Genomic DNA, 18739 nt, shown 5'->3' with positions numbered 1-18739 from the left:
TTCCTTCTTTTCCCACAGCCAATGCATTTGAACTGGTTGCATCCAATATCTGATCAAGGCAGCCAGACCAAGAAAGTTCAGCACAGATCTGCTTTGTGGAAAACTGCACAGAGCTCAATGTTGCAGCATTGTCAAAATTCACTGCATTGCCGTTTCACAAAGCCTTAATGTTAGGAATATATCCACTACTTACACTTTGCTGTTATTTTGAATCCATTCCATGCCTATTTTCACGTAAAAACGTTTTAATATTACCGAGAGGTGGCGTAGTGGGTTAAGTCACCGCCTTCAATGCGATCCTTTTGCTTCGTGGCAGGTTCGAATCCGGCAGAGGCCGTCCGACTTTTCCCTTTATGTTCTGTCTTGTCTCCAACCAAGCCCATTTATTTATTTATTTATTTTCTGAGAATATAATCATAAATGTAGCCTACTTCACTGTTTTTGATCCATCGCCATGCATTCTGTCATGTAATAACATTTTATATTGTACTAATAAAATGACAATAAAGGGGACACTTGTCTTCCAGAAAATTTGTCGGTCTGACTTGTTTTCTGTATATTTTCCTGCAGATCACCAACCTTTTTCCATAATACTTTATACAGCCATGGAGCAACTGCTGTTAAAATTAAATTAACAGGAACATTTCTTATTAAAAGTGTTATTAGTGCAATGAGAAAAAACTTGCTTAGTTGAGCCAGTGGAGGTTTGATGATCCCCATAGCTCATGTTCTCTGTCTCCTACACATATATATATATATATATATATATATTAACCACGTCACATAAATGTTCTTTCAGTCTGCAGATGGCGCCATATAACGAGTAGGCTACTGGCAGAGCAGCAAACAGGTGTTTGCACCAAAGCTGGGGAACAATATAGGCAAGGTGTGTCTCTTTTTCAAGAGAGAACTGGATACTGGATTCTTTCATCTTTTTTATTTATTATGAACTATTATCTATTTCCCACTACCTTTGACCACTAGTCAGTACCTTTACTTATGTGTACTAGAACAAGATCCAAATGTGCAAGAGTCTAATTACATTTTCATTGTGGAGTAGGAGACAAGGTATGGGTGCAGCACCTTCCATTGGGGGTGTATCCAGAAAACAGGTACTACGTTATTTAGATGTTACATTTAATTTTAACAGCAGTTGTTCCGTGGCTGCAGAAAGCATTATGAGCTTGGGAAAAGGTTAGTGATATGCAGGAAACATACAGAAAACAAGTCAGACAGACACATTTTCTGGAGGATAAGTGGCCCCTTTAATGTCATTTTATTAGCACAATGTAAAAAGTTGTTACATGACAGAATGCATGGCGATGGATCAAAAACAACAGAGAAGTGGGCTACATATATGGATTATATTCTTGGTTAAAGGCAAGAGAGAATATCAAAGGCATAGGTTTGATTTCAGCTTTGGTAGGGACACTATTGGTCTTCAGTTTCATCGTTCTAATGTCATTGGTCCTTTGCAAAAAGATGCATACTCTTTTTTTTAATGCTTAATGTGAGCATCAGGCTTTGATGTGTTTAAAGAGAACAGCATAATTTCTTCCTAGATTAATACAAATCTTATAAGCACTACACTCACTAGATGCTGTTTAGCAATGTTTGAAGCATCACTGGCTCTGATCAATGTGCAATTAGGACTTTTTTCACTTTGAAAATGTTTGCATTTAAACTTACCACTAAGACAGAAGGTAAATACATTCCTATTTAACCAAATATAGTCTAAATATGCCTGTTATATGTTGACGTATCATGGGTTTTCTTTTGAAGATGTATAATTGTGCAGAGGTAAACAGGTGAAACCCACTCCAGTATCCAGTATCCAGTTCTCTCTTGAAAAAGAGACACACCTTGCCTATATTGTTCCCCAGCTTTGGTGCAAACACCTGTTTGCTGCTCTGCCAGTAGCCTACTCGTTATATGGCGCCATCTGCAGACTGAAAGAACATTTATGTGACGTGGTTAATATATATATATATATATATATATATATATATATATATATATATATATATATATATATATATATGTAGGAGACAGAGAACATGAGCTATGGGGATCATCAAACCTCCACTGGCTCAACTAAGCAAGTTTTTTCTCATTGCACTAATAACACTTTTAATAAGAAATGTTCCTGTTAATTTAATTTTAACAGCAGTTGCTCCATGGCTGTATAAAGTATTATGGAAAAAGGTTGGTGATCTGCAGGAAAATATACAGAAAACAAGTCAGACCGACAAATTTTCTGGAAGACAAGTGTCCCCTTTATTGTCATTTTATTAGTACAATATAAAATGTTATTACATGACAGAATGCATGGCGATGGATCAAAAACAGTGAAGTAGGCTACATTTATGATTATATTCTCAGAAAATAAATAAATAAATAAATGGGCTTGGTTGGAGACAAGACAGAACATAAAGGGAAAAGTCGGACGGCCTCTGCCGGATTCGAACCTGCCACGAAGCAAAAGGATCGCTTTGAAGGCGGTCACTTAACCCACTACGCCACCTCTCGGTAATATTAAGTGGTGAAACATTCCTATTAATAGCTGTGAATACAAAACATTAGTTGACGATGCATGTTGATCCAAAACGTTTTTACGTGAAAATAGGCATGGAATGGATTCAAAATAACAGCAAAGTGTAAGTAGTGGATATATTCCTAACATTAAGGCTTTGTGAAACGGCAATGCAGTGAATTTTGACAATGCTGCAACATTGAGCTCTGTGCAGTTTTCCACAAAGCAGATCTGTGCTGAACTTTCTTGGTCTGGCTGCCTTGATCAGAGATTGGATGCAACCAGTTCAAATGCATTGGCTGTGGGAAAAGAAGGAAGGACATCATTATCATATTAGGAAAACGCGCGTTAAATACGCGCGTTCTGACCGACACAACGCGCGTATTTAACGCGCGTTCTGACCGACACAACGCGCGTTAAATACGCGCGTTCTGACCGACACAACGCGCGTATTTAACGCGCGTTCTGACCGACACAACGCGCGTATTTAACGCGCGTCTTGTGGTACTATCATGACGCGCGTAAAAGGCGGCGCTTGTTGGTAAAAGACGGCGTAAAAAGCGGCGTAATCTCGGGAGAACGCGCGTTTTTTGCGGGTTAACTTCAATCTTAACGCGAGAATTCAATGCGAAATGTGACCTACTTGGCTTGCCATAGCTTTCTGCCAAGGTGTCTGCCCCTGGAGGAGGGTCTACCCGACCACCATTACATTTAGATTGTCACATTTTAGCACATTTTAATCACATTTTAGCTGTTATTTCAGGGTAATGAAAACATTTTTAGTAAAGTCATTATTTTCTTCGTCATTTTAAACTTTTTTAGTAACATGGCAGCCGTCAATTGGGGCAGCTGTCGATTGGGTCAGCCCTGCAAACCCTGATGGATGATGTGGTGAACAGTGGAGAGAGGCACCCCCACCCCCCAGATGATGTCCCACTCACAGTCAGAAGACTCCAAGGTCATCTGTGTGGCATCGCATCCAGTCCAGCAGCACCACCAGGGACTCCTGCTCAGTCACAATTGTATATATATATATATATGTTCTCTAGTAATATTTACTGTATATCTTCTGTAAATAGTTGTAGTAGTTAATTTTAAAATCTAATGTCAATACTTAAAAATGTTTTTAATAGTTTATTGTAAATACTTGCTTCTCTAAAAATAAACTGATGTCACTGAGAAGTTGTTCTAAGTTTACTTAAATTATAAAGAAGTGATGAAACAGATAAAAGACTTTAAGAACACACCGACAACAATAACTTTTATAAACAATTTAATAATTTAATTTAATAACAGCAACACATAACCTGAACTTGTTAAAAAAAAAACACCAAAAATAATAATGTCTGTCCACCATCCTCTCCAATAAATGAAATAATCTGTCCATCCTTTCCCGCTTCCCTCTGCCATCTGATATCCTCCCTGATTAAATCCACCAACTCGTCTCTCCTTCTTCTCTTGCTCCTTTCCCTCCTCTCTCCTGGCCTCTCATCCTCATTCTCTTCCTCATCGTCAACCTGGTGCTGCTCAGCCTCTGCAGCACCTGGCCCTGCTGTGTCCTCAGGGATGGAGGCAATTAGGACAGGTGGGGCATTAGGGGGCCTCTGTCCTAATACCTCATCTATGAGGACAAACCAGGGCCACGTGGCAGCAGTAGGCTTCCCACTGACCCCCTGTTTTCTGTAGTGTTTCTTTAAAGCTAGAAAAAAGGAAGGTTTCATGATTTGGATGGATTAATGAAATTCTACAGAAAAAGACTTTGGAATGGTAACCTGGAGATTACTTTTTTAAGCTTACTCAAAATTAACATGAATATAATAAATGTAAGATGTAATTTCCCTACACACACACACACACACACACACACACACACACACACACACACACACATATATATATATATATATATATATATATATATATATATATATTGTGTGAGTGTGTGTCCCATTACATTATCCAAACCTGAACATACTTTGTTTTGTTTTTTTTGAAGTTGTCCCACACAAGGATCACTTCTATCACAAATATGAGATTTACAAAAAGTGGCATCTGGGCATCATTTGATGCGATCAAATTATTATATATTTGTACGTTGGTGTTTGAACAGGACTTCTTTTAACTTGTGTGACTTTTACATAGAAATGCAACATGTAGATGGAATTCTGCCTCAACTTTTCGCTCCATCCGCCTGCAGCAGTATTTTAGGCCCCGATGATGAAGTGGTCATTTTATCCACTCCTCTGTCTGCTCCCTGGAACAAAATGACATGTAAAGCATATTTCTGTTATGTCAACAGGCAAAATGACTGTTCTGTATAATTACACTGGTATTGTTCTTCAAGTGAATTATACTTTAAACTTTATTATACTGTACTGTAAATTAACTATACATTATTCAGTATTAAAACAAAACGTTTACAGTATTAACAGCCCAGTACAGCTGGACTAAAGTTATTTCTTCAGCTGCATTAAGCTTTAAAAGTTCTAATACTTTGTAATAAACTGTTTGAGAATAAACAGATCTGATTAGAGAGGGATACGGCTATCAGTACAGTAAGATGTAGGTTAAAATAAAAAATAGTGACATTTGTATGAAGGCTTTCAATTGTTGATGAACATCACGTATCAACAAGTTAGCTTTAAGCTTTAGCTTTAGCTGGTCCTACACATCCCGGTGGCACTGTTACCATCATGTATTTTAATAGATGTTCATTTAAAAAAAGCAAAAACAAACTACTTACATTTAAAGGTGTTCTCCGCTCTACTGCCGGCGCTGCTGCTGCTTTCGGTTGTCCGTAACTTCAAGAAAATCCGACTTTCTTCTTCTTTTTCTTCAACTACTAAAAAAAAAAAAAAAAAAAAAAAAAACAAAGCCAGGAAGTGCTCCAAAGGCGTCCTCCCAAGTACGCAGCCTGCGAATTGAGACGCAGCCTGTGATTGGTTGGCCTATAGAGCCCCACCCCCCACATTTCCTCTCACATCTTCAAACACAAGTTCGTTTTGGCACAAATATCTCGCAAGGAATGTGACAAAAGTCAAAGCGCGGTGTCAACGTGCTGTGTCTCGCGAGAGCGCGTTTGTGTTCTTGAAGCAGCAGATTCAAGAAGCTGTAATGGCTAAATTGAGGTTGTAATGCTAGATTAACATATGCAAAAAAATAATAATTACAAATAAACTATCAATAATCATTTGTCAGCTGTAATTTTATTTGTGTAAAACTATATGAACACACCAGTAAATAGTTTTTTTGTGCATTCACATTTAAATCAGATTTGAGTGAAAATCCTCTTCAGGTGAAGATTGGACTGACAAGTGTAATTTTTTTTTACATGTTCTTGCCTGATATGTCTTTTAGTGCAACTTCAAATTCAGTTTGTGTGTGTGCGGTTTTTCTTTACAGCAGAACATTTTGGCATACAAGTTCATATTTTTGTGGTACAAATTCTCACATTGCATTCTCAAGTTTTCACATTAAATTCACAAGTTCGTTCATTTTGGCACATATTTACCTTCATAATTACTCTACATTCAATCAGAAGATCTTTGTAGTTGTGCCATAAGAAAATACGAGAATTCAAATCTGATGTTTTTTAGGTGATCAACATATTTCATAACTTATCCAAAATATCATTGATTAAATTACTAACCCATTTAGTGAAAGTATTTCTCTGCTAAGAAACCTGTGGCTGTGTACTTTGCAGCATCGGGTGTGAATTTCCGTTTGTTTTAAGGTTAATTGGCCATTTCTATATTTCCACTGACCTCATTTGAAACACGTTGCTAATTCTTAAAATGGTGAATTTTAAATTTTTGTCTCTCAGTAAAAGCTTTCATTTCAGAGAGATGTTTTTCCCTCCTACTGTTAGAGCTGAGGTAGGGTGATCTCAGGACAATCGAGCGAATCCCCACACCCTATTTTTATGATATGATTTTCACTTCTTGGTGTTTGAAAGCACTACAACAAGGTCTGTTAAATTTTTAAGAATAATAATTTTTTTTTCCCTTTAAGGCTAATTAAGGAAGGTTGCCTGTGTGTGTGTCGCAGTTAATGCAGATAATAGCAGACACTCTGGTGCACCTCTCCAAAATTGTAGGGGACCGCAGACAGGAGGCCTCTGATTGGTCAAATCTACATCCGCTCTACACTATGCGTATTTCCTGTTTGGTACCTTACCGGTTTGTTTTGTTTGTATGACCGTAGGGCTGGGCAAAAAATCGATTTAATCGATTTATCGATTTTGTAGTTTAAAAAGATTTTTATTTTGCAAACTCGAGTTTTTTGTCAAAATAGTTTTTTCGGACTTTTCCGCGTTTCTTCCTTGTGGGTTACCGTAGCGCGATATTATGAGCCAGTCCCCGCCCTGCGTAAACACAGTCAAAACAACATGGCAGCGTGTAGCAGAGAACTAACGTCAAAGAAAGGCACAGGTAATTCCGTAATTTGGAACTGGTTTGGTTTTGATGCAGCAGACCAAACACAGACGAAGCCTTGCTGCAAAATTTGTTTCAAGGCTGTTGCTACTGGAAGCAGCAGTACAACAAATCTTTTCCAGCACCTGAGGAATAAACATCGCGAAGAATGGGAGAAGTGCAGCCGGCTCCGTAGCGAAAATGCCTCCTCTAGCACACCTGCTAAAAAGCAAACTACACTTCCTGAGAGCTTTACAAACTGTGTGCCTTATGATAAGAAGGGAGCGCGATGGAAGGCGATTACAGAGGCGATCACGTTTTATATTGCCACAGACATGCTGCCAATTTATTCTGTCGAAAAGCGAGGCTTTAAACACATGTTGAAAGTATTAGATGCGAGGTACGATGTCCCCAGTCGCAAGTATTTCGCCGATGTAGCGCTGCCTCACCTGTACAATACAACTCGGGAAAAGATCCGCAGTGAGCTGGAGGAGATGCAGTTTTACTCAGCCACAACGGACCTGTGGTCCAGCCGGACAATGGAGCCATATCTGAGTCTGACGGTTCACTACATCAACAATAGTTGGACTCTGCGCAGCATCTGCCTTCAGACAGCGTATTTCCCTGACAACCACACTGGTGAGATAATTGCCCATGGCTTAAAAGACGCTCTCAGCTCCTGGGGACTTTTGGAGGAACGACTCGTCTGCATGACAACTGATAGTGGCACCAATATCATAAAAGCCCTTAAGGACAACAACTGGCCCAGCTTGCAGTGTTTTGGCCACAGACTCCACAATGCTATAGGTAAGAGTTGGTGTAAGAATAAATAGGTGCACATACTTGCACATTGTAAAGTATATTTCAATAATATATATATTTATATAATATATAATATAATATATTTCATAATTTAATAGCCAGAATATGTTATATATTTCAACAGGTTTACACACAGACATAAATTCATATTTACAGTTTATCTTAGTTTATTTACATAAATAAACCTGACTTTTCCATAATCTTCAATGCATTCATTATACATTATGTATTAAACTGTGTTATAGCTATTAAAATTGTGATAAAAGTACAAAACAATTTTGAAAACTCACGTAATCAAATATATAGTTTGGAGTGACAAAGTATTCTAAATATCTTTTCACATTTATTACAGAGAATGGTGTGAAGGATCCAAGGATCGATCGGGTATCAGCCTTCTCCTACAGCTGGAAAAAAAGGCGAGACATGACAGAGGTGCAGGCTGAGCTTGGACTTCCCCAGCATCTTTTGATCTCAGAATCCCCAACACGTTGGGGGTCTCGTCAAAAGATGATTGAGCGCTTTCTTGAGCAAGAGAAGGCAATAACTCGTGTCCTGGGTGCAGACAAGAAAACGCGTCATCTTGTTCCCACGTGGCAAGATTTGGAAGTATTAGAAGCCACCAACAAAGCAGTGAAACCTCTCCAGGACTTCACTGATGCACTGTCAGGGGAATCATATGTCAGTGTGTCATGCATCAAACCAGTGCTGCATTTGTTTAAAACAAGTCTCCTCCTGCCAGAGGAGGAAGATTTGGAGCTAACAAAAACAATCAAAGCTAACATCATGCGTTACCTCGAAAGTAAATACTGTGATTTGGAGAAAGAGGAACTTTTGGACATGGCCACACTTTTAGACCCGAGGTTCCGTACAAAATACATTGATGCTAGCAAACTGGAAGTTGTCAAAAAAAGAGCAGTGTCTGAGATCGCTGCTCTCTGCAACTCTACCACAGAGGAAGCTGGTCCCTCAACTGTTCAAGAGAACACCCCGGCAAAAAAGAAAATGACTCTGGGTGCCTTCTTTAAAAACAGTGCACCATCCACCACGCCACACCCATAATCTGAGAAAACAAAAATTGAGACTGAGCTTGCAACATATTTCCTTATTCCAGACATAGAGCCAGACACAGATCCTCTTGAATGGTGGAAGCTGCATCAGCCAAACTTTCCAAGGCTAAGCTTATTGGCTAAAAAATATCTTTCTATTCCAGCCACTAGTGCCCCCTCAGAGAGGCTATTTAGTGTGGGTGGGGGAATAGTTACCTGCAACCGGGCCTGCCTTAAGCCAGAGGTTGTGGACAGGCTCATCTTTCTTGCAAAAAATGTTTAGAATGAGCATGCACAATGTTTCAGAGATCTAACAAGCATGTGTTTTGTTGTTATAGATAAAAGTTTACATTTGTTCACTCTTTGAGCAGGCTTTATGTCTGCCACAGGCATGTTTAATTTTTTTATATTCACACTATACTGAGAAGATTTTATTTTTTCAATTGTAATGTTATATGTTACAAAATTTGTAATTATCTGATTTCTTGAACAGAAAATTTAAGCTATTGTAAAGTTACTTGAAGTTGCACTTTTACTTAAACCTGGGTTAAAGCTTGAAATTGTTGAATGACAGAGCCTTATTTACTTCTTGTTTTGGGATTCTACGCATCTTGACTCTTGAGTAGAATCATAGCAATAAAGTTGCACTTTTGACACTATATCTGATGTCTTCAGTCATTTTTAAGTGCATTGAAAAAAAAAAATCGAAAATCGAATCGAAACTCGAATTTTTCTTTAAAAATCGAAGATTTTTTTTTTGGGCAAAATCGCCCAGCCCTATATGACCGCCATTGTGGAAAACAACTCATGAAGTTGGACCAGCTAGAAGAGCGAGGTGTGAGAACGCTGTGACCGTTTTTCCTCCTGGATCCCCGCCCTTTTGGTCCTCATGTCGTTCCGTTGTAGGACAAACTTGCCCCCCCCTTCCTCACCGCCTCGGCCGTATCTAGACCCACAGCTAGTTCCTGATTGTCCCTCTTGCGTTGTGGCGTGGAATAACATAGCGCAGGCCACGCTTCAATATTGGGCATAAATTAAAAATATCTGCGATAAGCTCGCTACGACACACTGCTGCGGGAGGATAACCAGCCCTTTAGACCCTTAAGCCTCGTTTATGTACCTGCTCTAATGTCTAAGAAGCAGTAATTTATTCTCTATGTTTGTCTTTCAGGTGGTTTGCGTCTACAAAAATGGTCTAGACAGACTCTCTGATTTGTGAGGCCACAGCCGCCCGCCAGCGTCTGAACAGGATGTCCAGCAGCTCGGGCTACCCCCCCAGTCAGGGGTCCTTCAGCAGCGAGCAGAGCCGGTACCCTTCACACTCTGTGCAGTACACCTTCTCTGGATCGCGCCACCAACAGGTAAACCAATATTTCTTCAGTTGATGCATATCTTCTTAAAGCTGCCTCTTTCTGATGATCCTTTCTGACGAGACTTGGCTCTCATCTGTTAGGATTGTCTTTAAAGCATACGGTATAGATCTAAGAACAAGGACAAACATGGGGAGAAGAAATTTAGGACTAGGATGATCTATGTCGCACCTTGTTTTTTTGCTCAGCTTGTTTTCCAAGAAAAGAAAATCCCACTTGTCACTCTAGATCTTCCTCGACTCTCAGGACGGTTTAATACCAAAGCAATTTGATGCTCTTCGTCCGTGTTCGTGTCTTCGGATAATCTGCTCAGTTTGGGCCTTGGGTCTCATCAGAACTTCCAACAAAACAAATGAGCTCTTAAAGGGAGAAAGAAACTTAACTAATTAGAGGAAATGACATCACAGCTGTGATGTACAGGCAGGTTTATGTAATCTAAAAACGTTTCAGTGCTGGGCTAACCACAACAGCGCATCTTAGTTTCTCCTTCTTTGCTGTCTTTTCCCCTCTTTCTCAGTTCTTCTCATTTATGTTCCTGAATCGGAACCCTTCTTGTTGCGTTGCATTAAGTAGTATTTTGTAAAGACGTCCCTAATGACCAAATGTTATAACTGTTGGTTTAGGCCACTGTGAAGTGTAAATAAACCTGATGTAAAAGCATAACCCCGCCTCCCGACATAGCTTGAAAAATGCCACCAAAGTGGGCAGTGAATAAGAGACGGCTTAATGCGGGGATGAGTGGCGAATGATAAACGGGTGGTCATGATGAGCGAAATGATAGTGGGTTTGATAAAACTAAATCATCTAAAAAAAATAGAACCCTGTGCTGACTGATGGGTGTTGTAAATACTGAACAGAATCGATCTTTGCTTGCGTTGCTTGCTTCTGGTTTTATGATGCGTTCCATGTGTTCTCTGAGCTCAACTTGGAGAACCTCATAGAACAATGTTTTTGTCCTTGGTGTTATAAAACTGACCCTAATGGCAATATATGAACAACTTCCACAGCATCACCTCAGAGATGATGTCACCCAAACGTTCCAGCTTCACGTTATGAGTGACGCATTCATGAACCAAGCTGCACAGTTGTAACCAGTGGGATAATTCAGCCACAGCAGCCATCTTTAACTCAGGGAATAAACCAAGTTTTTTTTTTTTTTTTTTTTTCAGGGTTTCTTGCTCAGTGGATTTAACTTCCAACTGAATAGCCTGATTTATTTTATTTTTTTAACTCCCCAAAGATGCTAACTTACCATTAATACCTTTTCATGCGATTCTCTACAAACTAGTGATAGGACTCGATTAACACTTTTACACATTAATTATACTTTAATCAAAAACCATATAATTGACAAAATAATCCAACTTTCAATAAAAAAAAAAAAAAAACATTTTCCCTCCCTAAATATTGGATATAAAATTATATAAGCACAACAACATCAAAAACGCATATTTTTTATCCAACTATTTAAGTTATCCAACCATCAGATTGGTTAAAAGTTATGATTTAGCTTTTTTTTTTGTAAACCAATGATATTTTATACAATATATGTGAAAAACTACTTTTATAGCAGTGTGAGGAGTGCATGAACATTTGTTATAACATGATTCCTTCCAACAAATATGGAACAGAATATATACAGCCAAAAGTCATGCGATGTTGCCTGTAAACCGAAGATAATAGTTAATTAGTTGTATTTCAATGTGTCCATCAAACCTGCTAGTAAATTTCTGAACAAACTTGAAATTTCGAAAAATCTTTAACTTAAAAAAAGGAGAACGTTTTTTTCAAATCTTGCTGTTACAAATTGTTTGTTAAAACAATATGAAGAATTTTATCGAAATTTCTACTAAAATGGATATGAACCTATTTTAAATACTTTTGCAATAACGTATAACTAGATGTAAAGGCTTAATAAAAAAAAAATTTTCGGACTGAAAAGTTTAATCTTATCAATTATTTGAGTTTATTTTAGTATTCTTTAGCACAAATATGTTCCTGTTCCTAATTTTGCAATGATAAAGCAGAAATAACATCAAGTACTGAAAGTGATAAATTGTTTATTATTTTTGCAATGATAGTAAACACATTATTTATTATTATTATTTAGTTTAATGATGAGAAATTAGCGTTTTTTGCCAATGTTTTAGGTGTAAAATGATTCATCCTGGTTTGAGGACCTGATGTCTTTCAGCAACGTTAGAGGACTAAAGCACTGTTTTTTATTTTTGTCTTTTATATCAGCCTATATTGAGATCTTTTGATCTTTAAGGGCATTTCTCCTCATGGCTGCTGTAAGTAAGCAGCAGCCTTGGAAACAAGCCCGACTGATCTGGCTTCACATGCGTGGGCTTGTTCTCGTACTTCCGTCCTCAGTTGGAGGAAATGCACTCAGAGAGAAAATAGTAGGAAGGTGACGTTACTTTTTCTCTGAGTTATGGTTTTAAATCGAAAGGAGTTTGTTTTCCGTCATTTGAGAACCGAAAAAAAATAGCTAAGATTAGAGTTAGTCTATTTAGTTTTTTTTTTTCTTAAAACCTGATCGGACAAGTGGGGTTGGAGTCCATTGACAGTGGTTTGTACAGATGATGGTTGGCCTGATTTCTGATGCTGCGTCCTGTTTCAAGTTACCAGGTCAGAAACTGATTAGAATGCAGAGCTTTTCTGTCCAGATGATTTTATTATATATTTTTTTGCCATGGCAGCTATTGTTATTCTTGCTTTTATGCAATCACACCCATTAATTTCAGTCGTAGCTTCTCTAAGAGCTGGAGTGTATTTAGAGTTGATTCCTGCACTCTTGCAAATAATTGTCCTTTTGTAACAGCTGGATAATGTTTCCCTGCATTTGTTTTGGATAGCATCGTTTTTGGAAGCTCTGTTTCACAGAAAACTATCAGTAGCAAAATTCCTGGCGTTTTGATTGTTTGTTTAAATCCAGGAGAAGATCAGGAATTCAAAATATTTCCTGAAACAGCAGTTTTTTGTTTTGTTTTTTTTGGCAGTTGCAATGTGCTGATAATATTGTGGACTTTATCTGAATTATACAAGTTTTTCTTTGTTAAAATTCTAGATGATCTTATTCTATTTATTATTAAAGTTTTAATTAAAACTGAATATTCTATGAATTTCTAATATCAAACCTCTCAGTTAAGTCAGCCTTACTGTTCTGTTCAGTGTGACTGACTGTGGAAGCAATTAGTGTAGCGTTAATTGGGACTTATTGCTTTTATTACATCATAAACAGAAGGAGCTTACAGGAAATTATTGGGTGGGGTAAAAGGGTCTGCCATTTTGTTTTTGCATGACTCTGAATATTTCCTCAGGACATAGTTTTCCATTCAAAGTGAGAGGTTAGTGTCCAGAATATGAAATTAAATCTGAGTTTTCATCGATTTTACAAATGTATGGTTTGCTGTTTACAACCAGTTTTTATGTAATGGATTAGCAAGATATTTTTGTGCAGTCAAACTATAAAACAACATATTTTAACAAATGAGGAAACTACATTGTTTAATTCGATCAAAATTGTTCCCTTTTGAACAGAAAAAAAGCAGACATTCATGCTGCTGCTAAATTACTTTTTGCTTTTATTAATAATGTTACTTAAAATGTTATTTTTGTTATGTTGATACACATATTTGATAAAAGACATGCCTTTATTGCCTCACGCTGGGGAGATTTTGTTGCAACAGCAGCAATAACGAGGTAAAGATTAGAGGAAGAAAAAAACTAACAGAAGACGAAGTAATATGGGGAATAAAAATTTAATTCAGGCTGTAGAGTTAAGAAAAAGATATGTCTCTCAGAAGAAAAAAAAAATTATAACCGTTCAGTTGGTAGTAAGAAAACCCCTATTTTTGTTATAAAAAGATATAGACAATAGAAAAACAGCAGCTAATTAATATAAAAAACTTAAAAAATAAATTGTTAAAAAAATACAACCAAATATTTCCAGGGCACGTTTAAAAAAAACATCCATGAGACATGAAGCATCTGGTTTGTAGTTTGTAGGTTTTGCTCTAAAAGCAGATCAAAAACTGTGATTCTACACCTCAAAACTGGACTTTATAGTCACTCTTTCCTCACTGCATAATGTTGCTGCCTTAGTGTTGCTTCAGTCAGGTTTCAGAGTTATCAGTGCAATCGACAGCCATTTCCAGGTGTTAATCCACCTATTATTAGAGCTACACTGTGAAAGAGAGGAGGGGGAGCATTTAAAACAGCCGTTAGAATTAACCCCCATTATTACCGTCCCTATTTGTTGTATGTCATCTGCCATCAGGAGAGCGCTAAAACGGCTGTCAATGCATGACCATAAACTGGGTTTCCGCGGGTCATCAGACATGTGTGTGTGAATGGGTGAATGACTGAATGTAGTGTAGAACGCTTTGGTCAAGTCTTCTGACTTGTTAAAATAAGCGCTGTATAAGTAGACCCCATTTACCATTTTATTTTCGTCAGATATTTCAGATATAAATGGTTCTAGGTGTTTGTGCGGATCTGCTTCCGGTTGATAAACGTAAAGCCATACGTTTGGAATAGAAGCTTTAGGCATAAAGCTAGAGAATGGGAAAATGCAAATTTCAACTAAAGTGGCTGGAAAACAAGGAATTCGGGGCAAGGCTGCAGCCTGTCGACAGTTAAGATGACAAAGGATTTTGCTGTGTTGATTTACTTGTCTAAGAGTGTTAAAAGGGCATTAAAAAACATTAAATTACTCATTCCTGTATAAACCTTGATAGATTCAAGGTTCACGACTAGCAAATCCATCATGATGCTTTCATTTGTTAAACCTAGTCTGTCAAACCCATGTTTATTGGTTGCTCTGCTTAAAGGAGAAGTCATCACTAGGTTGGCTGTTGAGCAATTTCTGTAGACCAAAACAAGATGTGTGACGAGCGACACCCGTATCATCATATGTAGATATTTGCAAAGGATAAATTAGGACGGTATGGTCAAAACTACTATTACTTAGTTTTGGTTTGGGCGATGCAATTGTAGTATCAACATAAACGATACAAATACCTTAGCCAAAACTGTGAAGATAAACATTTGAAAAAGTCAACGAACAAATCCAGTTTAACATTCTAGAAATAAAAAATGAAAAACCTATTTGTTGTTGGGGAGCTACAAGCTGAACAGATTAGACATTTAACCGGGTGATTTTTCTCTCTCCTCATATTTATCCGTCCATAACTTCTTGTCTCTTTTAGTTTCTCTCTCATTACTCTGGTTTCTCTCATAGCAAAACAACTTTTTAACTATCTCTGAAAATGCAACACATCATCCTCTCTGTGTGTCATACCCCCAGCTTTGACTCATTGAATCTGCATTATTACTCTGCTTTTCCTTCCTCATAATAAAGGCTTAGTTTATTTTGCACTTCTCATATTTGTCTAACCATATTCCATCTAGAAACATATAGGGTTGTCACGATACTAAACTTTTCAACTCGATACTAGGGATGGGCGATATGTTATCGTGTGCGATATATCGTCAAAGAAATTCCTCATGGTAACAATTTGTCATCTCGCGATAAAAACGATAAACTCCCGCCGGTGACGTATACTGCGCGTGACACACCTACAGTACAACTCAAGTGAGAGCCATGCGCAAACAACAAGCATGGCGGAAGGTGAAGGAGACGTGCCCCAAGACCTGGTTCCTAAAAGAGGCTCCAGCTTCGTTATCTGGAACTGGTTTGGATTTAAAAAGTCTGATACGGAGCAGAAAGTCGTAATATGCAAAAGGGCTGGGCGATAATTCAATAACGATATATATCGATCGATAGACGTGTGGTGCAATAGAAAAAAAGAGGGTCGATAAAAGTTCGATAAAAAAGAAACGCAGTTTTCCTTCCTTCTCATTGTAGCCTAGCATGTAGGTTTATGCTAATCACTACTTCCTCCCAACCAATCACAATCGTGGACCCAGACACGCCGTCACCAAGCGCCGCCCTCTCAAACCACAACACAGAGCACATGAAGATGCAGCAAGGAGAGGCGGAGGAAATTGTTTCAAAGAAGGGTTTTTGTAGTTCGGCAGTCTGGCAGTATTTCGGTCATGGCAAGTCGGACCAAAAACAAACCACAGTCATCTGGAAAATGTGTCGGGAACCAGTGAAAACCAGTCTGATAACACAACCAACTTTTTTTTTTTTTTTATCATCTCAGCCGCTCACACCCGCAGGAGTACGAGCTGTGTAGGCCCCGACGCGGCTCTCCTCCGAGGAATCTTCGGGAAATAGAAATATATTTTCAGTTCTGGGCAGTTTCCCACGTAGTTCTAACAATGGAGATAAAAATGCTGAGGGGCCAGAAACTTCAAAGTAATAACTCAGGTTAAAGCAGGAAACGGGGGCGGCGGTGGGGGGGCATTTATTTATTTGTTATATTTATTTTGGTCCCTTTTCTGGTCACTTTAGTTTATTCTTTGTCAGTATTTAATAACATAACACAGGTCTCTTAAGTTATTTTTCTTTAAAACAATTCTGTTATGGTTAAAAAAGTTGGTTAAATAAAGATTTAATTCGAAGTCTGTGTTTGTGTTTTTTATTAAAATTAAATCATTTAGCAATATTATAAAAAGTCCAGGCAGAGCTGCACATAAAATATGGTTTCAAATCTTTTCAATAATTATCGATATCGATCAATATGCATTTTTTTTATCGATAAGCTTTTTTTCTATATCGCCCAGCCCTAATATGCAAAGTTTGCAGACAACCTGTGACGACAAAGGACAGCAACACTACCAATTTATTTCACCACATAAAACACAAACTGGAACATGATACTAGTCAGAAGATACGCTGCGATGCAGCAGAAGCATCAACTTCGAAAACCTCTATTAAGAAACCGACTGCCACTCAAACAAAACTTGCCGACGCGTTTGCTGCTAAATAAAAATTATTTATTTCTATTTTAGTATTTAGATTTTTCTGTTTTTTCCCCTTTATTTATCATGCCATTTGCACATTTTTGTAGCCCAACAGCAAAAAATTTTGTTACAGGTTGATATAACATTTGAATTTTATTTTTAGTGAAGTGAGTGTAATGTATGTTAGAACTTGCACTGCTATTTATTTATCCAATATATGGCATGTTCCAGCAACTGGTAATTTACACATCTATTTATATTAGGAGGTGATTACTGATTAGTTTTAATTTTCAGTTAAATACTTTTAAGTTCTGTTTCTCAATTTATCCGGTTGTATTTACAGTTGTACTACTTTGCAACTTTTATAAGCCAAGTTATATTTGCTGTGTAGCATTTAAATAAATGTGAAATTTGTTCTCATATTTCAGACTTGTTTGATTGGTTTGATACATTAGGCTGATATTGTGTTTTTGCTTTGTTTTTTATCGTCACTTATCGTTATCGTGGTAAAACCTAGAAATTATCGTGATAAATGTTTTAGTCCATATCGCCCATCCCTACTCGATACCGATACTAAGGAAAATATTCGATACTCGATACCATTTTCGATACCACAAGGATAAAATTTCAACAGAAATATTTTGATTAATAATTAAAATACAATAAATAAATAAATACAATAAACAATAAGAACAACATTTTGAGGTTGTTTGCTGTGCACATTATTTAGCAAGCATGATAAAAAACGTACAAAATTAAAATTAAGTTTTCCTTACTTGGCTATGCTTTGCACACATAGCAATGACACTAGCCAAACCGGTTAAGAAACAAAAATAATTCTCAGCAGCTGCAGCTGTTACAAAAAAAGTCTGAAACTGAAAAGTGCGTAGAATTATTCAATCACACAGTGTTCAGAAAGAGCATTTTCCTCTATTCTGCACTTTAGATGAATGACTGTTTAGGTGCCACTGGTACTCGATACTTTTGAAAATGAGTATTGTATCCAGATACAACATTTCAGTATCGATACTTTTTTGAGTATCGATACTTTTGACAACCCTAGAAAGATACCATTAGTTCTTCACATAGATCTTTCTCTCTTGCTTCTTTAGTAGCTACCTTCAACATGGGACATGTACCATGCTATCTGAAACTGCTTAGCTTCTTAAGTCAACATAATAGAGAAGTTAAAGTATTAGAACTAGTTATTTTGTACCAAAGAGCACCTGTACAGACTAAGACTGTGTTTTTATTTTATCCTGGGTGTGCTGTAATATTAGCATCCTTTGCTGCCTTAAAAGGGGATGCATCGAATGATTTTCATCCAAAAATAACAAAAATGCACCGAAAATAGGTATTTTTATGCTTAAACTACACGGTTGAAACTTGTTATGACGCAGGGAAACGGGTCGCAATTCAGCCATCACGCAGACATGTTGTCATGCACACAAAGAAAAGTAGTGAAGCAAAAGAGCGGAGCAGTTCCTCAGAGTTGAGCAAGTGACACACAGGTTTTTATTGATGGTGTGTGAGTTTAGAACGCTTCCCATCCGTCTCACTGCTCGCTCAGGTCGGTGACACAAAAAGTACGCCGTAGAAATCCTAACAACCCCGTCACCATTCTGAACATGAGAGGAATGAGACACAGAAAAGGAACCGGATCCCGAACCTGCCCAC

At 37.7% G+C, this 18739-nt stretch overlaps 1 protein-coding gene and 1 long non-coding RNA gene across 5 annotated transcripts in view; one reads left to right on the top strand and one right to left on the bottom strand.

Annotated features, from left to right (window-relative positions):
- Positions 1-18739, top strand: part of ncor1 (nuclear receptor corepressor 1) — a 90558-nt gene that overhangs the window by 6699 nt on the left and 65120 nt on the right. For all 4 annotated transcript variants that reach the window (XM_038297607.1, XM_038297609.1, XM_038297608.1 and 1 more), the window contains exon 2: positions 9985-10174. In XM_038297607.1, coding sequence (XP_038153535.1) covers positions 10064-10174 — 111 coding nt within the window. In that variant the 5' untranslated portion in view covers positions 9985-10063. The remainder of the gene's footprint in view (positions 1-9984; positions 10175-18739) is intronic.
- LOC119791479 lies at positions 4741-5382 on the bottom strand. The gene is made up of 2 exons (XR_005281866.1): positions 5277-5382; positions 4741-4787 (listed from the first exon to the last, which is right to left on the bottom strand). It is a non-coding gene; the product is annotated as an uncharacterized LOC119791479 (long non-coding RNA).

This window comes from Cyprinodon tularosa, unplaced genomic scaffold, assembly GCF_016077235.1.
Source record: "Cyprinodon tularosa strain WSP-4 unplaced genomic scaffold, ASM1607723v1 ctg392, whole genome shotgun sequence".
Taxonomy (NCBI): Eukaryota; Metazoa; Chordata; class Actinopteri; order Cyprinodontiformes; family Cyprinodontidae; genus Cyprinodon; species Cyprinodon tularosa.
Note: the sequence above shows the minus strand (reverse complement) of the source record. Positions and strands in the feature narration are given on the sequence as shown.